The following is a 20,337-nucleotide window of genomic DNA, read 5'->3' as shown; positions in this document are numbered from 1 at the left end:
AAATGAGAGTGAAGAGGAGAAAATAGACCATGAGCCCGTTTAGGGATTTAAAATTGATGTTTTTTTTTTTAAGATTGTGGTTCCATTGGTAGTTACGACTCTATTGTGGGCCATGGCATATTTGCGAAAGTGAAAAGAAGCCCACGAGCTACCATAAGGCGTTAAAAGGAAGTTACAACTCGTATGATATACACGAGAATTTTGAAATAAGATTTGGTAAGCTGTTCATTTACTTGTTACAGTTAAAAATGTGGGAATGAAAACTTGTTTCCTGTATTGTTTTTTTATTAATTTCAAACAAATGATATATAAACGATCAGCAGTGGGTTGGGACAACGTTTTACAACTAAACAATAATAAGCATGTTAAGATAGCATACTTGGGATGTCCCAACAGGGCGAGGCTTGTGATTCTTTACCAATTCTTAATTGATCCAAATAAATGTATTCATTCAGACATTTCAAGATCAATCGATACAGATTGTAGGAAAAGTGTCGATCGATCTTACCACCGACACGAATCATACACACCACTTATTCTATACGTTTCCGTTTGAAATCAAACCAAAAAATACACATGTTGACTATTTATGTGGATTTCCAAAAAGGGTTTTACTCAAAAATATTTTATTTAAATTTATAATTATACACCTTTTTCTGTTGTCAACTTCAATGGCCCCAAATCCCAATTATACACTAAGCACCAACAATACATTATTTGGTGCCTAAAAAGCATATCAAATTTTAGGTAGAAGATGTGTGATTTCATCATCTTCCATTTTACTTGTTTTCCCTTTCAAGATTTTTTTAATGGTCCATACACATACACCAAAGTTGTATTATTCATAATTTGACCCCACAAAACCCTACCCTATTTTATATTATAAGCAAAAACCATATCTTATATGTGTCGAAATTCGAATCGAAACAAAAAATATATATATACAGTTTTCATGATTATAACAATTATAGTGAACGTTTTAATACGTGTTGTATTTTTGCGACGGGTTACAGATTGTTTTAGGGCTTATTTTGGTTTGTTAAATCTGGTAGGATTTGAAATCGAATTACATTTCGATCACACATTTGGTTTAAAGAAAAGTTCGGAATTGAAATTCCACAAACATTGGATCTGTAGATCTCATTGAGGTGGTGGTATTTCACAGAATTTTATAGAATTTATTTGAAAATATGTTAAAAATACACGTTTTGTAATAATCAGTTAATAAATAATAATGTTTTTATAATGTTCTGGTAATTTGTTTTTTATAAATCATTTATAATTAATGGAATTCAATTTTATTCAAAATCATACAGACTCAACACATCAGAGATTTCTAAACTCTAAATCCTTCTATTTAATGAAAATCTCTCAAAAAAAATATTACGTCAAACCAAACAGACCCTGATGGACCTAGAATTGGAATGAAATTTAATTCCAAATCCTATCAATTCCGCATACAAAACGGGACTTGAAGGTATTTCCAAAAAGATATGAAATAAGAGATGGATGCCACCGATAACTGTTCAATGAATGAGCCGACCAAGGGTCGATTGGGACATATTAGACTTCGTCTTTAAGCGGGATGAGAGATAATGTCATGTATCCTATTTTTCATTATTTATTGATAGAATCAATCAATGACATTTGTTCGATTTTCTACTTGTCATGATGTATATATTACAATGATGAGTAATAATAAATTTGTATTCATCAGGTGTCCTGAAGTCTGGTTAAAAAGGTGACGATCTTGTACATGCTTCATCAAAGTGTTTTCGACTCTTGAGTAACAATAAGAACCTTTTTCTTATAGCAAAATAAATAGTAGAGAAAGACCAAAGAAAATGATAGGAGGGGAGACTTAATGATGTGAATGTGGACATCTTACTTACCCATGGAGTGGTATGATTTAATTCCACACATTATAGAGAGGGGTGGGTGGGTACAGACGGGAATTGTACATATTTAAAAGAATAAGAAGACGGTTGAATCATATGTGATTTTACACTAGTATCACGTATAAATTCACATGACTTTTCCCCACAATATGAAGACGCAGCCAAAGTCGCCCGCACGCTTTTTTTTATTACCGTTGATGTAAAGTCGCATGTGATTTTGCACGTGATTTGACCATTTTCGTAATCTTTTAAATAGTTACTATTCTCGTTTGTTATCCTACTCTCTCTCCCTCCCTCTCTCTCTCTCTACATATATAGGCATGTTTACATGAGAAGTTAAAAAAATTACGAGAATGCGAGAAGTTTCAATATCATATATGATTACATGTATAATGCATAAGTTTAATCATATATGATTAAACACACCAAAATAAGTGTAATCATGTATGATATTGAAATTTATCGCTTTCTCGTAAAATCTTTAACTTCTCACATGATTCTCTCCCTCTCTCTCTCTCTCTCTCTCTCTATATATATATATATATATATATATATTCTTTTTATTTTACAAATTCAATAATTCATACAAACCTACAAATTAGTTTTTATGTGTTGTTTCATGTATGAAACTTGTAATGCTTATACATTGTTGTTTCATATGTGAAATATGTTTATAATTTATTTCACAAACAAAATAGTATTGAACGTTTCACATATTAAACAATATTTTATAAACACTACATTTTAACATGTGATATTTCACATATTAAACAATATTTTGCAAATACTACATGTTTAACAGGCGTTGTCTCACATATGTTGCAATTATGTAATTCAAGATCAAATTAAGGATTGTTTGTTTACCTTTTAATAGTTTCATTAAGAGACGGTCTCTAAATCGTTAAGAGATTAATTTTATTTGGCAAAAGAAAAATCTGCTTCTTAATGATTCTAAAACTATTTGAATGATTTTGTATTCTGAACCTCCCTTGACCATTTAGTGCCTTAATTTCATTATAAATAATTATCAAACAATTATATTCCATTTCGCATTATATCATGAGAGTCTCTTAATCATTTTACACCAAACCATTTAACAATTGTCAAACAACCCCTTAATTATCCTACTAATCCAATATACCATGTTTTAATAAAACACGACTTTATATAAATTGATAACAACCAACATTTTTATGATTAAAATACATAATAAATGAATTAAGTGAGTCATATAAGATGATATCCATCTTAGGATAATACATTTTTCTTATTTGTTTGTCCCAATATGGAACCCTTTTCACCCACCAATAAAATAAATGATTGTTTCATGTCTATAAATATCTTATTTGTTGCATTTGTCGTATATAAATATTATATATTTTAAAAAAAATCTTATAACCTGAATAATTAAAACCATAAATTCATAATTAATATAAATTCTCATTTGTTCAGAATTGGATACATTGAATAATAACGACCCTGATGATATTAAACATAAACTATTAAAGAAAACATATCATTCAATGATTTTTTTATAAACCTGCTATTTAAAGAAAGTAAATTTTGAACGGTCATTATCAGTAACTGAAAATACCGATGGTCTAGATGTATCTTCTCGAGAATTTAAATTTAACCATAATATGTTATCTTTCAACCTTATATGGTTGTATATTTATGTTAGTTTGCATGCACCTCAACTAATTCTATAGGACTTGTAGAACAACCAGGAAAATCAGTAGTGGCGTTGGAAGGACTCGAATTGATGACGAATAGGGAAAACCCCAAAAGCTCAAGCTTTTATCGTTGAGCTAACTCTTGATATCTGTGTCTTTCAGCCTTTACATTAGCATACACGCGTAATCGTCTAGAAGCGGAAGATGATAAGATAATATAAATTACTTTTCAACCATCTTCGTGGAAAATCCAACGATGCCCGTTTAAGTCGTTTTATTAGCGGGCCCGATTAATTTATTTAAGTCAAGAAAAAAGGTTTAGAAAATATTGATAAGTACAATGAAGAAAAATGGCACCTAACATAAGATGAAAAGCAATGTGAGTTGTGGGTGCACATATAAAGCAAGTTTTTGAGTAGCCATGGCTCACCTAAGTGGACTTCCTTTTTTACACTTTTCATAATTAAAAGAAATATTAAAGAAATAAAAAAGCGGAAAATACACGTTTTCAGGCTTTTTGAACGATCATATGCTTTCTCATCGTTGATGACTTTACGTCCACAAGTTTTCGTTTTGAAAAGTTTTACGAGCAACGAAAGTTAAGTGATGACGGTTCCATAAATAGAATACATAAAAAAGAGAATGTATTCACCTTCAAGCTTATGTTATTTTAATAGATAAGTATTCACTGAGGTTTCAAATAATCCTTGTTTGATTACCAGTAATCGCAACTGATCTCATACGGAACCTGTTTTCAAGGACACCAATGTGATGGTGCGTTTTTCAGTCCACTTAAGGATTGGACCCATGACCTATGTTGCATTGATAAGTGGTATTTGATGAATAAAAAGTATAATTTAAGAATTTAAATTAAATGCTTTATAAAACAGTATAGATTTTGTATACTCGGTTTTGAGTCTAAACTGTCTTCTTGGGTTTTATAACAGTTGATTATCAAGACGAACCATTAAATCTGATATTTAGTTGGATTATGTTGGATAAATATTCTTCCGACTTATGGGTACAACAACTAACAAAACAATTCAACAAAAAAACAACACGCTTATTATATTTAAAAAATGAAGATATAATATTTAAATAATAATAATAAATATCAATGATGAAAAATATAAAAATATTAAAAATCCGTAATTATTTTTATTTTTTTGATTAATTAATTGATAACTGTACTTTTTAATAATAAAAAATAAGAGTTAAATACAAATTTGGTCCTTGTGATTTACATAAATTACCGAGTAAGGTCCCTTAAAGAAATTATTAACAAGAGAAGTCCTTATAGGTTCATTGTTCCAAGGGATATGGTCCATCCTCTAATTCATTCAGTTAATTTTCCGTTAATGAGGGGGCATTTTTGTCTATCCACCTTCCTCTTTCCTTAACTTGAATTTTCAATAACAAATTGATCCATACTACTTTTACTTTTGTAACATATTTGGTCCCTCTGACTAACTTACATCAGTATAATAGTCCCTCAAACATTTTTTTTTTATTTTTAAAATAGATTTGGTCCCGACAATATATTAAATATTAAAATGTAAAGGTATAAGTTTAAGTAATTTAATAAAATTAAGGGGCCGTTTACCTAAACACTTACTCGGTAAGCACTTACTAGTAAAATTCAACACTATCATTTACTTACCGGACAAGATTTTAATCACTAAAAGGCATTGTATGCAACAATTTATCCCGGTAAGCGCTAATCATGATAAGAGTCCTCATCTTCACTTACTGAGTAAGACTCGAGATTCTTGCATTCGCTCTTACCGACTAAGATTCTAGTCCTTGCCATATTCACCAGGTAAAGTAAAGTAAATTAGTAAGCTATTACCCGGGTAAGCGTTTGGTAAACGATACCTAACTAATATACAAAAAATATATTATATTACTTACATGAGATATAAAAATATAAATTTAACTATTATATACATTAAAATTTATCGGGTATTTAGTTCTAAAACTTCTTAAATTTTCAACTAATTAAAACAAATATTTATCAAATTTATATTTATTTGAGCTAAGGTTTTCTTGAATATAATGTTTCTAAAGAAATAAAATATTTAATGACAAAATATAAACTTCAAATTTTATTTAATTATTTTGCTAATTATATTAAGAAAATATACGTTTGTGTCACCAACTTTTATTGATTAAATGAAAGGATCAAATGCTAAAATTTGAAGTTGACTGGACCAAATTTGTTTTAAAAATAAAAAAAATTTGAGGGACCAAATTTGTTTTAAAAATAAAAAATTGTTTGAGGGACCAAATATGTTACAAAAGTAAAAGTAGTATGAAGAACCAAATTTGTTATTTGAATATTGAAGTGAAGAAAAGAGGAAGGTGAATAGACAAAAATACCCTCTCATTAACGAAAACTTAACTGAATGAGTTAAATGAATGATCATATCCCTTATAAAAATGAATTATAGAGACCTTCAATTGTTAATAATTTATTTCAGATGCCTTATTTGTTAGTTTATGTAAACTATAAGGACCAAATTTGTATTTAACTTTAAAAATAAAATGAACTTCTCCGTTTTATGGGGTGAGTCAACTCGTAGGAGCCAATGAGTCGAATGACAGCTCAGCCATGTCTCGAGAGCGTAGATCTAGAACACCACAACACACAGTATTCTCTTACAATGTCGCCACGATTCCTTCTCACGACTGCCACGTGGACCAATATGCCACACACCAATTTTAATTAATTATATAAAATTAATAAATTTTAATCAACATAAATTTATATATTTTTAATACACCAAAAATAAAAGACATTTAATTATTGTAGTTGATAAGAATATTTTATAAAAAATCATTTTTTTTATTTTGATGATAAAAAATATTATATTCATTAAAATAAATTAAAAAATGAATTAGCGTGTAATGTGATGAATTAATAAATAAACCAAAAATAATACTTTTCATGTTCCCTGTTTCGAGATTATAAGATGGTCATTATGGTTTATAAATACGTTCAAAATTAGTTTTTCCCAATAAAAACGGTTAAAAATTCTGTTAAATGAGATTTATTTTTCTCTTTTTATCGGTTTTTTCGTTATTTACCCAATGAAAGAATTATAGGGACTAAATCATAAATCAATTTTGATTGGTTAAAAGATCCAAATATAGATAAAATGACGAAAATGCTCTTATTAATGGAATTTTTTAATGGATGTTAAATGGACGAATCAAGTTCAGACGTTTTTATAAACCACGATAGTTATCTTATAATTTCGACACTGTAAAGACGAAAAATATTATTTTTTTAACAAAAGACAGGTACCAAATGTGTAGTTTAGTTTAATTTTATTCGTTCTACCAAAGACCAATAAGACTTCTACTAAAACAATATTATTTCAATATTCTAAATATAAACTAATAAATATTAGATATAGGGGTATCTGAATTGCTTATTTGAAACAACTTATGTTTTTTTATAAAAGTGTTTATCAACTATTTATAAGTTAAAATGATTTAACTTATTCAAAAACTTCTTATTATCAGTTTGACACCAATATAAGTTGTTTATCCAAACACTTAAAAATGTTTATTACGAGCATCACACCGAAATAAGTTAATAAGTTGTTTTTATAAGTAATCTAAAGTTTTATTTACATGCTATGTTGTAACATAAATAAGGTTTCATACAAAATATCTTGAAATATTATATTTGGGATATAATGAAAATGAAACTATTTTAAATTTTGTTGTATTTGCTTGACTTTATAATTTTCCTTTTTGTTTCAGATGTTTTTTTTACATTATAAAACTGTACATATCACATCAAGTGTTACGTGTTTTTTTTTATTGCAACTGCTCAGTATACTGTATTGGCAACAAATCTCGAAATACTTATAACTAATTTAGAAAACTTAATTACCTTTAATTAGAAACATGACGAATGATTAACGGTTAAATTATTACTACGATTGGTTTGTTTTCAAAGTGGTCACTTCGATGATGATTAAGTTCAAACAAAATAAAAAAAATTTAACTGATTTATCAAAAAAAAAAAATCAAGATTGTAGTCAAAGTTGGTTAAAGAATCCAATTTTCAAAATAGTACAATGAAAGAGACAAAAATACGAGTAATCAAAACGAAAGGAATTTCTTGAATTTTGATTTTGAAAAGACGTGGTACTGAAAGCATTTTCGTTCGACGAAGAACTATCACATGCTTATTTTAACCAATACCATTCTCTCCAACCACTGTTATCTTAGCTAAGATACAACATAATATGAATCCGTCATTCGGTATTATCAATCAGAAAGGAAAAATCATCTAAAAGAATCAATAATCATATTCTGACATATTATTCATAATGTCGAAACCGTCATATTCCGTATGATTTAATCAATAAAGGTCTTTCATTTTTGAAAAATAAAGTGACCCAACATGAAAAATATAATCTTTATATAATTATATCGATTAAAACCAAATCCCGTTCACAAAATAGATACCAAGAGTCATAATCACTTTGACCCTCTTGGTTTAACTTTGAATCTACAACGTGTGAAAAGGAATTTTGTGCCAAAATATCGGCATAAACATACAACTATGCAAAAGAATTATCATTGGTCAAATGGAAAAGTCCAGAAGATGAAAATGGGGGTTTTTTAGTTTTCACATAAAACCCATAAAAATCCCAAACGCAAAGATTTACTCAAAAGAAACGTTAAACACAACGTCTCCCTTCCTCATCGGTTTCTCTTTCTAAAATCCCTCGATCGAAATCACATACTCTTCCACTATCATACGCAAAGTATTAAAATACAATTTTTATGCTCCAATTACGCACCTTTTTGTAGCTTTTTCGTGTTTGGTTTCTTCGTTGTTTTATGTTAGTTCAACTGCTATTTGAGCACTTTCTTCACATTAAACTAACAATTTTCTCCATCCATTGCTGTAAATCAGTGTGTTGGTGGTGGTTTATTACCAACTTCGGAGTATTTTATTTGAATTGTTCCTTACTGGAGTGGGTGGGTTCTTGCCATTTTAGTTGATTAATTAATTGAACTCTTCAGTTCCACCTTTTCAATCTAAGATTTAGCCATTAAATCGCAGTTTCAACTCACTTTGATTAGTTTTCCTAAATGGGTATTCGGCTAATCAAGATAAAGGCGGTTTCTGTATTGATTTGAGGCAACTTATCATGGATCTGGAAACTGCGTTTCATCAAAATCATCTAAAGGTGAGATGGGTATGTTGTAATTTCTTAATTTAGGGGTTTTTAGACAATACCCATTTGAAATTTGTGTTGTTATTGTTTACAGAAACAGTCTTGGAAGACAATCTTGACATTGGCTTATCAAAGCTTGGGTGTTGTTTATGGAGATTTGAGCACATCGCCATTATATGTGTTTAAAAGTACTTTTGCAGGAGATATTGAACATTCAGAGACTAATGAAGAAATCTTTGGGGCGCTTTCTTTTATTTTCTGGACTCTTACTTTAGTTCCCTTGTTGAAATATGTGTTCATTGTGCTAAAAGCCGATGATAATGGGGAAGGAGGCACATTTGCTCTGTATTCTTTGCTCTGTAGACATGCTAGAGTGAGTTCTTTGCCTAATTGTCAATTAGCAGACGAAGAATTGTCAACTTATAGAAAGGAAATACCTACTTTACCCCTATCTTCTTTTGGGTCAAGACTCAAATCCACTTTGGAGAAGTATAGAGTGTTGCAAAGGTTTCTGCTTGTTTTGGCTCTTGTTGGGGCTTGTATGGTCATTGGTGATGGAGTTCTAACTCCTGCCCTTTCAGGTTAGTTATTAATTGTTTCAATTACATCATCCTTTTGGTTGATTATTGCTTGTTGATTGCAAATTTATGGGTTTTCCTCAAGATTGATGGATCGTGAAGGATAGTATTAGGTTGTTTTTGGTGACAATTTCTTGAATTGACTTTGGTTTTTGAGTTAAATTTCTGGGATTTTGTTGGATTTTAAAAAGACAATTTCTTGAAATTTTGTATTGGGGTTTTTTCATAGATGATTAGATTCTTTTGTTTTCTTTGGATTGATTTAATTGTTGTCATGATTATGCAGTATTTTCGGCGGTTTCTGGCGTGGAACTTGCAATGGCAAAAGAGCATCACAAATGTAAGACTCTCATTTTGTTTTAGAATCAATACCAACACTATATTGTTGTCATGCTTATCGGAATTTGGGTAAACGATGGGTAAATCCTTTGCATAATCTTGGTGCCTATTCGTCTCTATTTTGTGGGTTTTTAGCATGAGAATGAAACAAGCTAAAATCTTGCAATTAGAGAAAGTAGCTTGAGCGGCGAAAATTCCTTAGATTAGAAACTTCTGAATGAAACAAGTTAAAGTGTCCAATCACAGTCGTTTTGTTGTTTGTTGTTCGTTTTAGGTGAGAAGAAATTACGGAAAAATCCTAGGTTGGATCTTCTTGGGGATCTCTCGCATGTCTTCTTGTCTTTTTGCTTTAGTTTTCCTAGTAGGCATTTTCATGGAAACAATCTCTATACCCTCTAGAGTAGAGGCACCTACCGGCAAGCTCAACCTACATCCTATCCCCTAGAGCCTACTTCTGTGTGGGATATTCTGGGTTCGTTTGTTTTGGTTTTTAATCGGACGACCGCATAAAGAAGCTTCCCTTCCCAACCCTTGGGAAGGCACGGAGCTTTGGTAAACTATATATCTAAATTTAAAAGAATTTGTGGATTAGTGACATAAGTTAAGTAATAGATCACACATCATCTACCACTCGAAAGAGTTCACTACTTCAAAAGGTTATCTATGGTTATGGAAGCAATAGTCATCTATCCATCATCTTGAAGGGTGCATTTGGTACACTAGACATGATAGATATAAAAGGTATAAACAACTCATTAGGGGTAAATTGGTCATTTTATATGTTATGTCATGTCTAATTTTTATGTCCGGTTCTATCCGGCCTGTCTGGATACCAGACACACCCAAAAAGAATCAATGTGTATTTGGGTTGTAATAATGTAATTCTTGCATACACAATTCCGACACAATATGGGGTCCGTGTTTGATCATAAGACTATAATGATGATGTCTTCATGGAAACAGTCGTTCTACTCTCTGGGACAAATGTCAAGTCTGCATACATATGATCTTATCCTCTTCTAACCCCACCTCAGGTGGGATATACCGGGTTCGTTTGGATTGGCGTTCTTTTTTTATTTGTATGAATAACGATAGCAAAAAATGGGATATTTGTTGCAGATGTAGAAGTTCCGGTTGCGTGTATCATACTGATAGCATTGTTTGCTCTACAACATTATGGGACCCACAGGGTCGGGTTCTTGTTTGCTCCGGTTGTTATATTGTGGCTCTTATGCATTAGCGCGATTGGCTTATACAATATTATTCACTGGAACCCTCATATCTATCAAGCTTTATCTCCGGTTTACATGTATAGATTTCTTAGGAAAACGCAAACCGGAGGTTGGAAATCTTTAGGGGGTATTTTGTTATGCATCACGGGTAAGTGCTTTTTCACATTATACTTGCAAATTGTTCGTCTTGTACGGGTAAATTTGTAATTTTGATGAAAAGGATGGTCTTATTTCCAGGCTCGGAAGCTATGTTTGCTGATCTTGGACACTTTTCGCAGTTGTCTATCCAGGTATGTCGTATGTCCCATTAGTATCTGGTTCTTGAAACGATCACGATTATCAAAAACCAAAAAAGATTCAGAAATGATCAAGATTTAGGAGAAACTTCAAACAAGACTTCAATGGTGGTTTCCATTGATCAAGATTTAAAAGAAACTTCAATGGTGGCCTCCATTGATCAAGATTTAGAAGAAAGATGATCAAAAACCAAAAAAAGATTCAGAAATGATCAAGATTTAGACGAAAGATTATTGAAACCGAAAAAATTACGATGAATCTGTTGAAATCTGGAACCTTGATCAAGATGACGTTGATGAACTTCCAATTTTGTTTTTCAGATAGCGTTTACATCGTTTGTTTATCCGTCGTTGATTCTTGCATATATGGGGCAAGCTGCTTATTTATCTCAGCATCATGTTATCGAAAATGACTATCAGATCGGATTCTACATCTCCGTACCCAGTAAGTTACTTCCGAACTTTGGTATTCCAAGGGACTATGGTTTAAGTTCGTCAAGAACTATGGTTAAGTGACGGTTGGTTTCGATTGTTCAGAGAATTTGAGGGTACCGGTGCTGTTGATAGCCATACTTGCTGCAGTCGTTGGAAGCCAAGCCATCATTACCGGAACTTTTTCCATCATAAAGCAATGCTCTTCGCTTGGATGCTTTCCGAGGGTCAAAATAGTCCATACGTCTTCGAAATTTCACGGGCAAATTTATATCCCGGAGATCAACTGGATCTTGATGCTGTTATGCCTTGCTGTTACCATCGGTTTTAGAGATACAAAACGGATGGGCAATGCTTCAGGTATGTTCACTTGATCGTAAAGTTACCAGTTGTAACGTTTGATCTAACACATGTTTTCTGGAAACTACCTGAAAGAGAAAATAGACAAATTGGTAATTTCAATTTAGAAACTTCCTAGAAAAGGAAATTCAGCCTCTTACCCAGTAAGATGTGATGTTTACTAACACTTCAGACTGATCGAGGTGCTGAATGAGGCAGCCACCAATATGTCACAGACTATGGGGATGTTTGGTTGGTTTTTCATTAAATATTTGTTTGTTAGCAGCTTAACGGGATTCAAACTTATTCAGTAACCTATAAATGACTGTTTGGTAGTGACTTAATGATGTAGAAAGTACCTTATTTAGTAAGCTTATAAAGGGGGAGCTTTATACAGAAAGCCGAGTTTTTTCCAAACCTGCCCCTTTTAATTAAAAACAAGCCCCTTCCATCTATGAAAAAACTCTTCTAAACAAAAACCTTCACAATCTATACAGACAGATTTATCCACATAGACAACTATATCCATACAGGCCTTAACGGAAAAGCAACCAAACAGCCCCTAAGTTCTATATGGATAAAGTTGTTTGTGGGGATTAATCTATCTGTTCAGATTGGGAAGGCTTCTGTTTGGGAGGGGGTTTTTTTTTATCATTTATGAAAGGAGCTTGTTTTTTTAATTCGGAGGGACAAGTTTGGAAAAAACTTGGCTTTCAGCATAAAGATCTCTCCTAGAAGCTTACTGAATAAGCCACTTTTATATCATTAAGCTACTACCAAACAGTCATGTATAGCAGATTGGATAACCCGTGAGTCCCACTAAGCTCATTAAGCAGCTAACAAACAACAAGCCCCAAGTCAGACAGTGCTTACCCAAATTGTTTTTAATCTGTTATACACTTGATACAAAATGCTTCCCATTTTTAGTTTTAGTCGGGCGCTTACCCAGATTGCATTATTACCCAATTTATGCCGATAAACGGATCCTAAAACTGAGCTATATTTTGATCTTATTGTATCTTGATCAGGTTTGGCGGTTATTACGGTTATGTTGGTTACTACTTGCTTAATGTCACTCGTTATCGTCTTATGCTGGCAACAAAGCGTCTTTCTCGCAATCGCTTTTGTGGTGTTTTTCGGGACGATCGAAGCATTGTATTTTTCAGCTTCTCTCATTAAGTTTCTCGAAGGGGCGTGGGTTCCGATAGCGCTCTCACTTATCTTCATGCTAGTGATGTACGTGTGGCACTACGGTACGATTAAAAAGTACGAATTTGATGTCCAAAATAAAGTATCGGTTGATTGGCTATTAAGCTTGGGCCCGACCCTCGGTATAGTCCGTGTTCGGGGAATCGGGCTCGTTCACACCGAGCTCGTTTCGGGAATCCCTGCTATCTTTTCCCATTTCGTGACCAACCTCCCAGCCTTCCACCAAGTGCTCATTTTCCTTTGCGTGAAATCGGTACCGGTCCCACACGTGAGTCACGAAGAACGGTTTCTTGTGGGACATATTGGCCCACGTGAGTATCGGGTGTACAGGTGCATAGTTAGATACGGTTATCGTGATATTCACAAGGACGATGTGGAGTTCGAGAAGGATTTGGTTTGTAGCATAGCGGAGTTTATTCGGAAACAAAAAGATGAAACTACCCCTGATGGAAAACGTGTGGACGGCGAAGTTGGCAACGATGATGAGGTAATGACCGTCGTTGGAACGCCTTCCACTCACCTGGAAGGTGTTCATATGTGTACTGACGGTCAGGATGGGCCTGGTGCGCCCGAGGTTCAAGAAATACGGACAGCACCCACAAACCAAGTGAAGAAACGGGTGCGGTTCGTGGTACCAGATAGCCCGAAAATGAACGACGGGTCAAGGGCCGAGTTACGAGACCTAATGGAGGCTAGGGAGGCTGGGGTGGCCTATATTTTGGGACATTCTTATGTGAAAGCAAAACAAGGGTCGGGTTTGGTTAAAAAGATGGTCATAAATTTAGGGTACGAGTTCTTGAGAAGAAATAGCCGCCCATCGACGGACTCGTTAACCGTACCTCATGCTTCGACCCTTGAGGTCGGAATGGTGTATCATGTGTGAAAAATGACAACAAATTTGTAAATCTTTTTGTAGTTGATATATATATATATATATATATAAAAGGTCTACAACCACCGTGATGGTGGTGGTGGATCGAACAATATTCGGCGATCCATCTGTCATGTGGTGGTCGTGCGGCGGCAGTTGGTGGTTTTTGCAAACCAGAAAGAATATAGTACGTAGCAAATATAACAAGTAGGTACAGTTTGTATTTGGTGTCTCAAGATTACGTAGTATTTTGTTTGGTCTTCTTACGTCGAAAGTACCAAATTTATAAGATATATTGTATCATATCATTTTGTTGGTATATACTAGTGGTACATAATAGGTGATTGGTGTGGAAAATTAGGAAGAATAAAATGTTTATGTTGCGATGTATAGTGTGAATAGTTTTATGAGTTCGGTAAAATCAGAGGTGACGTCATAATGATCATCGGTTAATAAGAGAAAATTATTAACACGCTTGTGGGACAACCATACAGACATACTGGGGGTAGGCTTGTTACTGTACCATATATTTTTTCTCTAGTACCAATCAATTGTAATTGGTACGTAAAATCTTGTACTGTGTATTAACAAGTTATACTTGGTAACAACTTAATTGGTACCAATATTTTGATACTTGTTTTGTACCAACTTCAAGTTACATATATGAAAACTTGTCATTATGTTCAAATCTTTAGCTATATTTTGATTTTTCAGGTAATACATGTGATGTTTAAAAGTTTTTAATTGCAAAGAAAAAAATTTGCAAACATTCGAATGCTGAAATAAAACAGTTAAAATTACGATACCGACTTATTTAACAAAATAGTACCATAATACCAACTTATTTAACAATATAGTACCATAATACCAACTTATTTGATTATTCAATAAATAGAAAATGCAAAAACTAATAAATAATTAAATAAGTCGGTGTTATGGTATTACCGTAGTAAACGACTTCTAATATCATGTACCAACCAAGTTTTGTATAACTGGTACTATGTTATCAACCAATTGTAATTGATACGGTTGGTATACATGTTGGTTAGTTTAGTTTATTATAAAATTGTCACCCCTAAACCATAGAATTCTAGAAGTATTCAGATAATAGGAACCCAACTCGTGAAAAAAATGCAACTGTTCCGTTAATTTTTCCTTTAGGAAAAGCAAATCTGTTAAAAACTCAAACCACATGGACTAAAAATGTAATTTGCTCCCTTATCTATGATTAAAGATGTAAAAGTAAACTACAAATATGGTTCATATGGTGTTGTCAAAAAGTAACATTTTTATATCTACAGTTTCGAAATTACAAGACAGCAATCTGGACTTGTTTGCTTCCTCTAACGAATGTTCATACGTTCTCTTAAATATGGATGTTTCTGTCATTTTAACGATTATTTTTGTCGTTTACGATGTCAAAAACTATAAGGACCAGATTATAAAAACGATTTTGATTGGGTAAACGAGACAAAAAAACGAAAATTTCCTTATTGACGATATTTTTAAGGATTGTTAGAGAACGAGATCAAATCCATATGTTTTTGCAAATTATAGTGGTTATCCCGCTATCTTGTAATTTCGAAACTATAGTGGCAAAAAACGTATTTTCGACAAACTATAGGGACCAAAATTGTAGCTTACTCAATATTTAAAGGTGGACAAAGCCCCATTATCTAGCCTATTCGCAGTTAGTTTTATTCAGTTAAGGCGTGAATATGGGCTTGATTTAAGCCCAATCAGTTCTTATTAATTTAATTTAATTTTAAATAGTTTAATATTTATCATTAAAAATACCCAATTTTATCTTTAAAAATACCTCAAATAGATTTTATGAATTATATAAAGTTACAAGTATCGTTAAAATAATGCATGCAAGACAATTTGTTTCATTAAAATATTTAAAATTATTGGCAGTTACAAAGAAAAACATTTTCCCACATCGGTTAGAAGGAAAACTAAGATTGTTTACTTATATACTAGGACCACATTGGATTTGACCATACTTTTTTTTTATAACATCAATATTCAACACGTTATGTGAATCGATTAATTCCAAGATTAACCACCTTCTTTGTAGATAGCTTAAAATCATCATATTTAAATATTCATGGTCATAAGGGGTTTTTTATTCTATTTTTAGAAGCAATGGAAGATAATTTCATATGCAGCTATTCTTTTATAAAATATTTATTTATGCAAAATATTTAGAGATGATAAATGTGAACGAATTGGATAGGAATTTTAGTGTTTGGTATGAAAGCAAAGTCTAGAAGATTCTAAAGGGAACAATGTGAGAAAATAGACACGTAACTTTATGTGGGCCCAATTAGGATAACGGATAGAGACGAAGCCCAATCCTGCCACATGCCACCATCACCATTATTAAAATTTTAATGTCATATTTGTATTTTATTTTTTATTTTTTTTAAGAAAATAACTCGAAGTTTTTAAATATTTTTTGGTAATAAACTCAAATTAAAAACTTATAAGGACTCCTGTTACATATGAATATTGCTGGTGAGTATGTAAGTTTATATGTTTATCTACAAAAAATTCGTTTATTTTCATCTGTATGAACCTAAATTAAATCAAGTTAATTATAGATATAATTATTTTTGGAGGATAGTTATGAAAATATGTGTTAAAATGTAATTATGATAATTATAAGGCATTATTTCTAAGTATGTGTAACTATATTAAATTTTAAGATAATCACATATATGTTACAGATGATTATTATATCTTATTTTGAGTTATAGTCTATCTACAATTCAGAACATGTAAATAAGATGTTAGGTTTGATCAATTCAAACTGATATAATTATTTAGAATTAACTTTTTATAAAATACATATGAAAAAACTTTTCTTTTTATGTAATACATATGTAGATCTAAGGGTTTTGGGCAAGCACCCAGTAGGAGATCAGAACGTGTTTATGTATGGATCACTGATGAAGGAATTCTACCTGTGGTTTATGAGCGTTACGAGATCTACAAATGTATATATATTCATATTAATGAAACATTTAGATAAAAAAATATTATATTAAATTAATTTCTTGTTTTTAAAAGTGATTTATATTCTTCTCTCCTTTTATATAAGACATGTGAGTGGAGAACGTATGGATAACAACCGATTTTTTTAATAAATATTATTATGAATTATATTTATTTTATCATTAAAATATTTACTAAATATTTCCAAAATTCATTAAAGTTTAATATTTACAGCTCATTAATGATATGTACACTTTCTTAAGACTTAAATTAGAATTTAACAAAACTAAATAACGACCAATTAATAAACATGTTTAAATTGAGAATAGATTTTACGGTCATAATGATACGACGTAAATTTCAAATCTCATAAATTGAATTCATTTTCAATTATGGCTTACAATAAAAATCTATATTTAGTTGCATTAAAACACATGTGAAATCAAACATTATATACATAATGAGGAGTTATTAACCTAAATAGCCATTTTGGCTTACTTATTTTAGAAAATATTTAGCCACCAAAAAATTTTATTTCTATTTTTGTTTGGATTGCAACACTTTTTTGTGTAACTTGCGGTTTTATATTTACTCTCCGGTCTGAATTTTGTCGGACTTACGGGATTCTGGACAGAATTAAAAGGAATTATTTTTGTGGCTAAATTTAAAAATAAGGAGGTCGATATGGCTATTTAGGTTAATTTTTTCATAACGAGTACTCTTATTTTGGACAACTGTAAGGGGCAGTTTAGTAATCACTTTTATCTGTAAAGTGCTTATAGCAAGACCACCATTATCACTTACCTTATCAACTACCTTTATTGGCCATCAAAGTGGATTATTGGCTAGGTCTTTTACTCGATAATCACTTACTGGATAAGAGTGTTCTCTCTCACTTACCAATTAAGATTTTTGATCATTTTTTCTCTAGCTCTTACCATATAAGATTCTAGCTCTTTGTCCCACTCAGATAGAAGGTAACTACCTCCTGATAAGCGTTTATTCGGTAAGCGTCATGTAAACGAACCCTAAATAAAATTGTTACATATGGTCTCCGTTTTGAATCCATATTAGATTTAAAAAACATCGTCTGTCATCCACTCCATTTTTTTTTCTTCTTACATTGCATACGAGACGTATAAAACCAACTAAAAAAATTAGTTTCAATTTTTTTTATCGAGATGTATCTCGTTGCATTGTGCAGGTACCCTTCTAGTATAAAAAGATGTACAATGTTTGATTTGTTATATAACTCAATTAAAGATATTTGATCATTAAATAAATTTAAAAAACATATAATTAAAAATAAAGAATTTTGGTGAAAACACAACTGTTAAAGTTATCCTAAAAGTTGGCTAGGGACATCGTCGGAATGACGTGTCATGATCTAATTTGTTGAAAATTTTAGGTCGCTTGCCGGGGAGTAATTAATGTCCCTACGGCCAGAGATATGGTGGACGAGGAAAATGGAAAGAGAAGACTTGTATTCATAATTACCTTTTTACCCATGATTTACAAATAAACTACATCTTTGCCATTAGATTCTTTTTGGGGATTTTTAATCATCAGTAAAAGATATGATATTTTAATAAAATATTTATTAAATCTTGTATTTAACTTTTTCTATACTTTATAAAAGACGAGTTACTGTTATTTTTGAATTGTTAAAAGGTACAATTAATTAAGCATAATGTACAATTTTTTAAAGCTCACAACCTCCAACAATCTTTATATATTAAAAATTAAATCATTTTTAATTTTTAAATTACATTTTATAATCTTATAATTAGTGATTTAATTTACTTTATATCCTCTTATTTTTTTCGTTTTATTATATGAACATAATATACATTAACATAAACGAACAAACAACCACCATGAGTCATCATTTCGTTCATAAAAAAGAACATAACAAAATGAAAAACTGGATAAACTTTAGAGCGTAAAAGTGAATTCTAAAAGTTTAATATATGATTAGTGTCCTAATATATTTATATAGGCAAATGAACATTCACGAATGTTAATAAACGGCCGAGACGAGACCATTGTTCAGTACGAATGTGATCATCCAATGACTAACTAACTCGTTTATCATAACGATCTATGAGGAGTCAGTCATACTCCACTGAAAGGGCAACTAAAGGAAGGGGCATTCCCCCGATCTACGTGGTTTTTGCATTTCGTTCAATAGGGGAAACACGAGACCGATAAAGGGATTATAAGATGTTTAATTATTTGAAATGATAAAATAATGAAGTGGGTGTGGTGTAATCTCATTGGTTTTGGGATTAGTCAATGGAAATAAAAGAATGAGTAGGCTTTTCCTTGTCTACAATTGGATGCTACCTACTTTTTATTATTTATTTATTTTAAATGATAATATTATCTCCTTAATTAATTAGTAATTATTTATTTATAATTATAAGTGTGCCTAAAAGATAACCTTGTATAATGTAGACACCCTAGCCTTTTCTTCAATAGGTTATTTTCCCAATTCTTATTTTTAAATAAAATAAATTAGCTAATAAAACAAATCCCATCAACTTTTTGTTCAATGGATATTCTTAATTTTTTTTTTAAATGATAATATTTAATAGAGGAAAGTATAAATTTGGTCCTTTGGTTTGTCAATATTTCGAAATTACAAACTACCCATCATGGTTTGTAAAAGTATTTGGATTTGGTCCCTATTTTCGTTCGAAATCAGGGGTGTTTTTGTCCTTTTATCGATGTTTATGATTTGGTCTGTATTATTTTTTGGACAAAATAAGCAAAATAGCAACCCATTTTTACAAATTTCTTTATTATAGCATTGTACTTTCAGTTTTTCTTATTACAACATTATACTTTTAATTTTAATATTTTTATCATTTAAACATTGTAAATTTAATGGTAAAATGCGCAAAAAATATAATATCATAAATGAAACATATTTATCTACATGGAAATGAGAAACATGTTTAAAGGAACAACAAAGGTATTATTTTGTCACTTATATGTTTTAGTACTCGTTGTTCATAAATTCACTAACTTCTCATTTCCATGTAGATAAACATGTTTAATTTATGATATTATATTGTAACGCCCCCAGAACCCCGTAGCAAGATATTGTCCGCTTTGGCTAACCTGCCCGCTATACCACAAAGCAGTAGCCGCACGGTTTTCTCCTGGCATGGGCATGAACCGAAGCTCGTATCCCACCCAAAACGCGTCTTACTAGAGAAGGTATCCACACCCTTATAAGGAGTGCTTCGTTCTCCTTCCCA

At 31.5% G+C, this 20,337-nt stretch overlaps 1 protein-coding gene across 2 annotated transcripts; it reads left to right on the top strand.

Moving 5' to 3' along the window:
* Nucleotides 1–8,257: 8,257 nt before the first annotated feature.
* LOC112524669 (potassium transporter 6) lies at nucleotides 8,258–14,127 on the top strand. Of its 2 annotated transcripts, none has more exons than XM_025134603.1 (8): nucleotides 8,258–8,787; nucleotides 8,870–9,356; nucleotides 9,640–9,693; nucleotides 10,812–11,072; nucleotides 11,162–11,214; nucleotides 11,542–11,665; nucleotides 11,758–12,012; nucleotides 13,020–14,127. In XM_025134603.1, exons 1-8 carry the CDS (start codon nucleotides 8,749–8,751, stop codon nucleotides 14,081–14,083), a joined length of 2,337 nt encoding a protein of 778 aa, XP_024990371.1. In that variant the 5' UTR covers nucleotides 8,258–8,748; the 3' UTR covers nucleotides 14,084–14,127. The 2 variants fall into 2 exon arrangements, with proteins under 2 accessions (XP_024990371.1, XP_024990370.1); XM_025134602.1 differs by having other exon boundaries at nucleotides 8,290–8,796.
* The last annotated feature ends 6,210 nt before the right edge of the window (nucleotides 14,128–20,337 follow it).

The sequence above is a fragment of the Cynara cardunculus genome, assembly GCF_001531365.2.
Source record: "Cynara cardunculus var. scolymus isolate 2C chromosome LG 13, CcrdV1, whole genome shotgun sequence".
Lineage (NCBI taxonomy): Eukaryota > Viridiplantae > Streptophyta > Magnoliopsida > Asterales > Asteraceae > Cynara > Cynara cardunculus.
The sequence above is the reverse complement of the archived record's forward strand: the minus strand, read 5'-3'. Positions and strand labels throughout refer to the sequence as shown.